An 8,811-nucleotide genomic window follows, 5' to 3' on the forward strand; every position below is an offset into this window, starting at 1 on the left:
TTAGAATTATATTAAAGGAAATGAGTGCAGGCTTGGTAGTAGATTTTCCCTCACCAGTGTTCTTATATATATTTAACAGAGGATGGCAAGGAAAAACAGTAGTGTATTGGCTGGAGTAATATAATTAGAAAGGTAGCTATTACTTAGATATATTTTGCTTTTCTTTCTGGCACTAGGAAAAAGAGGAGCACTATATATACTATAGCATTTTTTCATGTAGAGAAAATTGTAAGAGAAAAATTATTAAAGCTTCATTACTGTTTTGGTTAGGGACGCAGTTTGTTAACATGCTGTTTTCATGCTTTAAATTACCATTGATATATCAGATTGATTAAGAACCACATGTCTTTTCAGTGCCCTTGAACTGAACATGAACATTTCCCATTATTAACATATTAATTTAATATTCTGATTGTCAAGTGCTGTTCACTTGAAGGTTAGGTACTCACATATTAGAGTCTGGCCTTCCTTTTTACCTTTGTCCCTTCCCTTTTATCCCCCACCCCTACCCCTGGTCAGTCTTTCAAACCCAACAGAGATATTACCTGATGGGACAGTCCTGTTTTATATTTACTTTTATATAAGGTTGGCATGTTTTGGCAAGTACAATGTAAAATGATGGGATATGAATCGTAGAACATGCAATTATTCTACTTGAATACTCAAAAGAAAACTATTCACCCAGTTAAATGAATCAGCATTTTTTTCTTGAAGCTACCTAAGAATTAAGTACCACAATCACCATCTGTAGTCATTTGGTCATCCTGGTTATCTAGAAACTTTCACACATTCAATTGTAGTTTCTGTGTTGTAATTTATACTGTTTGCCATTGTTTGGACTTCTACAGTAGTTACAGCATCTTTCTCAGAAAATTATTTTGTGTAATATGACAGTACCTCTCAAACTTTAACGTACATATGATATCATCTGGGGAATGTTGTTAAAATGTAGATCTGATTTAATAGGCGTGTGGGGAGAAATAAGAAACTCTGTGTTTCTAACAAGTTCACAGGTGATGCTGATGATGGTGGTCCACCTCAAGTCAGAAAGTCATTTATGTATATAACAATTTAATTTCCTGACTGAATAATTGACTTCATTTTTTGGGCCAGACATAAACAGGATCATCCCTCATTTTTGACTTTTCATATGTCCAAAGATCAGTAAATTGTTTTGCTTCTTCATTTCCTCCTCCCACATGATACAAGAGAATAATCTCCCTTTATCCTCTTTTTAGTTAAGGAACTTCTTACTTCTATTTCTTATATCTTAATAGAAATTTCAAGCAGCATGGTCATTGATGTTATGTATTGTTTATTGCAACATCTCCAGAAAAAATAGTAAATTGTTTCCTTATGGGTGAAATCCTTACTATTTTGTATTCCTTGAATGTATCTCTATTAATTCAATGTGAATTTTTTTCCCATACAAATACAGTTGTGAAAAGTTATTAATTACATAATTTATTATTTTAATTTTAGTCTTTTCTGTGTATATATATGCATCAGTTTGTACTCAATTTGTCTTCTTTTATTTTAAGGGTGTGATTACTTTAGAGTCCCTTGGTAAAAGGGGTTATCGAGTACCTCCTTCAGGAACAATACAAGTGGTATGTGTTTTATAGCCTACAATTGCAATAATCATTCTCTCACATACATATAGAACTTAGCCCTTTCTCCTGCTACTGCTGCTGCAACAACTTTGGTAAGTAACAGTGGGGCTGCAGCTTTGTTTGGAGTTTCCCTGCTCTGCCTCAGGAATGACCATTTGGGGACCTCCATAAAAGGAAAGAATTAATAAGCTAATCAAGGTGAATGCTTTAGAAAAATAGCATATGACAGTTAACACAACTTAAATAGAGCTATTTTCAGTATAAATAAAATTTAGATTACCAGTATCTTCTATTTAATATAATAAGACAGGTTGAGATTGACCCATGTATTAGTATTGCTTTAGCAGGGAACTTGGGAAGAAAAATTATCCCTACTATAATAATTTCTAAAATTGATTTAATGAGATGGTTACACAAAGCAGAAATGAAGTCCTGCAGACGTCAGGGTAAAGAATGCATCTTTCCTTTTGGCCTAGATGTTGATCTAGTTTTGCCTTAGGAGAACTCTTCTAGCCCAGTGCAGTAATCCTTCATCATCTTTGATCCACAGCTCTTAGAAGAGTAATTTTATATCAAGGCCTATTTGTGATTCAGTCCATTTCCAAGTCAGACCCAGGATAATCCTGTGAGTCTAAAGTCTATTACAGTATTGACTCTTGTAACTCTTCAAAAGAGTCTAGCTGTATTTGTCAACTGTAACTCAAAAAAGCTGAAATTAAAAAATAAAAAAAAGGAGTCTAGCTGAGTTCCTCACACTAAGGATCTCGTCTAATTCAGCAAGCCTTTCTATGACTTTTGGCTGCAGTGTAATCAGTTCTTTGTCAGACCACTTTTATGCATCCCCATTGTTCTAGTATGGCAGAGTCTGTACATTTGTTTATTTTGTGTCACACAGAAATGAAACATAGTACTAAGCAATTTATATGCATGTTTATATTGGAGTATGTATACATATATATAACTTAGGAAAAATCATCGCATTTTAAAGTAAGATTTTTATGTGAATGGATTTCTTGAACTAAAAGAGTGATCATCTTCTGATCTCTTGCCTCTGGCTATGTAGCTGTTGTGAAAGTGTGGGTCACTGGAAAACTAGCTATCAGTTGTCATAATAATGAGGCATAAACCCAGAGGCAGCACATTTACCCCTTGTTTGAAGACTGCCAACTCTGCTGGCTATTTTAAATCTGAAACTTGGGTATGTCTTTCATTCCTTATGTAAGTTTAATTATGTATAAACATGGCTTGAACTTCTGGCTTACTAGTTGTTGTAGTTGTTAAATATATTAGCCTTAATTTTAAGACTCACTAGATTTCAAAAATTGGATCATAATATTGATATATTTCTCATTTTGATTCAGTGAGTGATGTCCAGTGCCACGGATGAGCTTCTGAAAGCATGGGCACCAAGTTACCTATTGATGTGTTGGTAATTTGGTTAAAGTCAAATCAGCAGCTTGGAATTTTGTTTAAAAATTAGTACTTAAAAAAAATAATATTCCTTCATGGCCAAATAGCAATTGAATTTAATTTTGGTCTATTATGATATTGATGGTGGTAAAAAAAAAGTCTAGTGTCACTGAAGTTTCTGAAATGAATCTAACTGTAAGAATATAAAGTATTACTTAGTGTACTTTGTAACTAATAATAATGAACTTTATTTCCTAAACTTGGAAAAATTTCCAAACAAAAACTTCTTTTTTGAGAACATATTTTAAATTTTATAATAACCATATGTAACTAAAACATCAAAGTCTAGTTTTACCAAACTTTTTATTTTAAAAAAATTCTATTTATTCACTTAAAATGTGAGGAAAGCTGAAATGTTATTTTGAACATTTTGCAGTTAATGCATTTTAATAAAGTAATATTTGAAATATTTGAACTGGAATGTTTTAATTCAGTGAAGCTGTATTTTATTTAATGGAACTATTTCTTAATATATGAACAAGAGTAAGAGTTGTGTATTGTCTATTATTAATAAGAGATTTGTGACTAAAAGATTTTGATTTGTTACAGAATCTCTTATTTCTGTAAATAAAAAAAATAAATTGAACTATTAAAAATACTGAATATCATTTCATAAACTTCTGAAATTTTATTAGCTTTATTCCTTCAAACTGAATTATATCCACTGGGATTAATTTATTATTACAAAGCCTATTTTACTGTTGGCATAATCATTGTAAGTCAAACCAACAAATCATTGTTTTTAAAAAATAATTTTTATATTGTTTCTTCAGACCTTATTTAATCCTAATAAGACTGTGGTGAAGATGTTTGTTGTGATATATGACTTGCGAGATATGCCAGCCAATCATCAGACATTCCTACGACAAAGAACTTTTTCTGTACCTGTTAAACAAGAAATGAAAAGAAGTGTTAATAAAGAGAACATCCGACATACAGAAGAACGGTTATTACGCTACCTCATACATCTGAGGTAATGTTCTAAATGAATATGAAAATACATTACTTCAGAAGAAAACTCTAAAATTTTTACTTTATTTTAAAGAACTGTCTCTCTAACTAGACAAGTGCCCCTTGGAATTTGCTTAACTTGGACACTTTTTATGATATGCCAGGATGCAGAAAGCACATGGCATATTTTTCTACAGTCATTATTACTTGTTGACTTAGGGGAGTTTTTATTGGTAGCTGTGTAATGTAAAATATTTTATAGCGAAAAAATGCTAATATATCTGGAAGGGCAGTGAAACAGTTTTCTGAAGCAATGCTGCCCAATAAAAGTGTAATATGACCCATATAAATAGTTCTATATTTTCTAGTAGCCACATTAATAAAAGTAATAGGTAGTGGAGGATTAATATGTTTTATTTAACTGAACACATTTAAGTGTTATAATTTGAATATGTAATATAATTTGAATATGTAATATACATAAAAATTATCAGTGAGATATTTATGTTCATTTGCTGTCCTCAATTTGAACTAGCCACATTTCAAGTGCTCAGTAGGTGCTTGTGGCTTCTGAGTTGGACAGGGAAATTCTTAACCTTCATTTATTCATTCATTCATTCAGAAAATATTGATGTGTCAGGCATGCTTCTAGACTGTAGGGAAGCAGCAGTGACAAAAATCTCTGTTCTCATACAGCTTATATTCTGGTTATTCTTTCAGAAAGATGTTTTCCTCAAACTTTTACTACCCAGCTCATAGCTCTAGGTTGTGAGAAACCATTTGTTTGCTCTTGAAGTTCATACTTCCAGGGGTAAGCCTTGTAGCCCTGATATCCTAGTGCAGTTCTTAGGTTCCATGAGCAAGTCTGTTGCTTAGTAGAAAGCTCAATAGTCTTTTGTCCATAACTCTACTCCTAATAGTAAGCCCTCAATCAGTGAGGAGACTGATTACATCAGTGACAATAATTCATCTTAACTTCTTACTCCAAGAAGCCCCATTCATCAGGAGAAGGTACCAGCCATTTCTTTATAATCTGTTGCAACAACCTTACCCATATGTAACCAATGATTAGATACCGTAAATGCTGTAAAGAAACTACTTTAGAAAGTATGGTGTAATTCCCAAAGTTCACCATGTTCTTTTTCAGATTGAAAAGGTGAAAAACTTCAGAAAGAATGAGAGTGAGACAGCCTGAGGTCTGCTTTAATGTATACAACTGACCACCAGATTTTTCAGCTAATTTGGGAATGTCACCCACAGTCCCAGATATTTCTACTATACAAAAGGAAAATCACAAAAATTAGCAATAAAGGGTATGTCTGACATACCCATAATCTGCCAGATAGATTTATGTGATTAAAGCCTCCAATCCCTGTAGGCTTTATGTGATTAAAGCTCCAATCCCTGCTGCTGCTGCTAAGTTGCTTCAGTCGTGTCCGACTCTGTGCGACCCCATAGACGGCAGCCCACCAGGCTCCCCTGTCCCTGGGATTCTCCAGCAAGAACACTAGAGTGGGTTGCCATTCCCTTCTCCAATGCATGAAAGTGAAAAGTGAAAGTCAAGTCGCTCAGTCATGTCCGACTCTTCGCAACCCCATGGACTGCAGCCCACCAGGCTCCTCTGCCCATGGGACCCTCCAGGCAAGAGTACTGGAGTGGGGTACCATTGCCTTCTGCTACTTCTACCCATTTCCCTTGTTCCTTACAGAGCCGGTCTAATTGTAGAACAGTATTATACTTAAGAGACCCTCCAACTAGCCACCGTTCGCCATCCTCCAGTGGATACTGGGGCCATGCAGTATCACATAGGAAGACCAGGTGTGTCTTCTTTAAGCCCAGGGGATCAAATCTACCCCAGTTTTTTAGGATACAGTTCAAAGGAGTGAGGCTGGAATTGTTAGCTCCCATCTGTAAGAGAGAAAAAAAGCGACCAGCGCCATCTTTCTACCGGAGGCGTCCCTCCCTGCTCTAGATGGGGGTGTAGACAGACTTTACACCACCAAAAGCTTTTCCTTCCTGGTTGGACTTAGTCTGTCCCTTACTGACGCAGGCGCTATACTTGTCCCTCCTGGTTCTACCACCGAGATGGGGTGGGGATGTACCAGGGGTAGACTTGATAGCATCCCTACTTGATGTCCAGCTCTTCACCCTTAACCTTGCTTGCCTCTGAAGCCACCCGGGGTGCAATCAGAGTAACCTTCCGGAATGCCTCCCAAGCTAAGACCACTGGGGAAAACATTTGTCACCTGAGTGCCTGTGCACGACCCTGAGTATTTCCTGACCACAATAAGACCGGCATGAACATAAAACTGAGATGTTCTTTCCAAGCATCACCACACCAGTATAAGAGCCTCCTCTGATCCACTAAGAGCCAGCGTTACCAAAGGAAAAAACCCATTGCAGTCCCAATCTGAGTAACCTTTAACCTCAGAGATGTTCTTGGAGCTAGAGCTCCATCTAGCTTCCTAACTTTGGATTCCTAGTGAGGCCAGGTGCTTTCTTGGCTACCAGTCCAAGTTTGGGACCTAAGCCACAGTACACAGTAACAGTATGGATCAATAGTCCCTTGAAAGTCTATGATCCGATAGATTAGGTTAGTACTTCTAATTCCCAAGGAGTTATGAAATGGTCAAAGAGACCAAAAAGTTTGACCGAGAAAGGAGAATTCGGTCTATATGCTTTGCCCATTTCTGGTCGGTTCCCGAAGGAGACATTGGGTGCCTCTTGGCATTGGCAGGTCGGTATAAACCCCCAACAGGTTTCTGCCATAAGCCGTATGAGATCACTGTGGAACCACAGAGCAGGGCTCCTTACTTACTTCACGCAGGGCATGTCATTCATTCACACAAGCACACGGTAGAGTTAGTAAAGCACAGCAGAAAACGTGTTCGCTAAAAGAACAAAGAACTAGAGCTCCAAGCATCTTTACCTTGTCCTGAAGGATCCCGGACGAGCCCCCAAGATGAAAGGTTGTTGTTGAATCACGCAAAGACACCGGGATTCTTGGCCCCCGGAGGAGAAGAATTTAATCTGGGGCCAGAGACGAGGCTTGATCACTCAGAGCTTTTGTGTAATAAAGTTTTATTAAAGTATAAAGGAGATAGAGAAAGCTTCTGACATAGGCATCAGAAGGGGGCAGTAGTATACTATAGATGTTAGCAGAAGACAGAAACAGTTCCATATACAGCTTTGATTACCACTTTCATTTCAGTGCTAACTTTCTCCTCTTGATTTCTATTGATAATTAGGCTTTGCTAGCCACTACGGATGGTAGCAGTCCTTTCTCATCCTGTGATTGTCCTCAAAGCTTGATATAGTTTTCTGTGGTAACTTTCCAAGTGTGGAATCAAAATTGTAGGAGGGCAGGTTATGTGCAATGAGTCATTCTTTGTATGAACTAGAGGATGCCCAAATGTAGTATGACTGGCTGACATGAACTGAAACTTAATGCTATAGGTGAGGAAAGGTGCATGTGCTTTGGTGTCAGGAATATAAAGTAGGATTGTATGTGAAACCCAGATTTACAGAAAGCACCTCTGTCATTGTAAGAGGGAAAAGAGAGTATGAAATGTGTACGGAATAGTGAAGGGGAAGCATTTAACATAGCAGCACTTGCTTTGGCAATATAATATGTCAAATATTTTGTTAAAGAGGGACTGTTAATACTGTAACAAGACTGATTTTTCCTGCTTTCAAAACTTAAAACTTTCAAGCTCAAAACTTACTCAGATCTGTTTGTTTTAAACACTTATTTCCTGAAATGAAGCATCTTTTTGTTGTTTCTTTGTTTAGGTTCCAGAGTTCTAAATCTGGAAAGATCTACCTCCATAGAGATGTACGGCTCCTGTTCTCTAGAAAGTCAATGGAAGTTGATAGCGGTGCTGCATACGAACTCAAATCTTACACTGAATCTCCAACAAACCCTCAGTTTTCACCAAGATGTTGATAAAGAGTGACAGCTTAAAGTATTTGCCCAGTACCCAAGTTTGAAAGTAAAAATTAGCATAGAAAGGAGTGTACCAAATTGACAAGCAGGAGAGTGGATCTTCTCCTGTTTTCCTGGACCAGTTTTTAATCAAAGGATTCCTGGAATGAGCTCTACATATTCCAAGTAGACTGGAAACACTCATGTCCTAATCCTTTTTGTACTGTTGAAACCACTTCATTGGACGTGTTGCAATAGCAAATCCCCTCCCCCCCACAATTAGATTAGTGTTTACACTTTTTATTTCTCAGTTATTTAATATTTAATGTTTTCCTTAATACTCAAGTGATGTTTGTCTCTAGTGTTCTAATGTAGCACAAATCCTATGTAAAATCATACTGTGTATTTTTGACATTACTGTTGAAATCTGAAATATATGCACAAGTCTTTTAATTTTGCGTGATGTGTTTTAAGTACTATTCATTTAAGTTATTGAAAATGAGAATGAAATGTTGAGCTTCTTTAAGATTAACGCACTATGCAAGCATGTGTACTTTTTGTATCTCCCAGGTTTAGTTTTTACAACACCTCGTCCCGATTGCTGTCTCACACAGTAGTCCTGTAACATGCTGTCTTGGCAGTGCAATGCGGACTAAGCTGCTTCACATTCCCTTTGCAACTTCAGATCATCATGCCCATTCATATTCCTTCTAAAATCTCTTATCCCCAAAACAGTTCTATTTTTTCCTTAATCACTACTACAGAGGATTTACCTTAAATCGCTGTCCCATTCTAGATAATTTTTGCAAATTGTTAAAAGAATATGTACTTTGAAGACAAATTAGTATTTAT

The 8,811-nt window shown here is 36.5% G+C and overlaps 1 protein-coding gene across 13 annotated transcripts in view; it reads left to right on the forward strand.

The window, feature by feature from the left end:
- The window catches only part of ATOSA (atos homolog A), an 85,566-nt gene extending 77,149 nt beyond the window's left edge, over positions 1–8,417 (forward strand). For 11 of the 13 annotated variants that reach the window (XM_059890849.1, XM_059890852.1, XM_002690921.7 and 8 more), the window contains 3 exons: positions 1,542–1,610; positions 3,857–4,056; positions 7,827–8,417. In XM_059890849.1, coding sequence (XP_059746832.1) covers positions 1,542–1,610; positions 3,857–4,056; positions 7,827–7,980 — 423 coding nt within the window. In that variant the 3' untranslated portion in view covers positions 7,981–8,417. Of the gene's footprint in view, positions 1–1,541; positions 1,706–3,856; positions 4,057–7,826 lie in introns of those variants that run through there. The other 2 variants (XR_009496209.1, XR_009496210.1) reach the window with 1 other exon arrangement.
- The last annotated feature ends 394 nt before the right edge of the window (positions 8,418–8,811 follow it).

This window comes from Bos taurus, chromosome 10 (assembly GCF_002263795.3).
Source record: "Bos taurus isolate L1 Dominette 01449 registration number 42190680 breed Hereford chromosome 10, ARS-UCD2.0, whole genome shotgun sequence".
Classification (NCBI taxonomy): Eukaryota; Metazoa; Chordata; class Mammalia; order Artiodactyla; family Bovidae; genus Bos; species Bos taurus.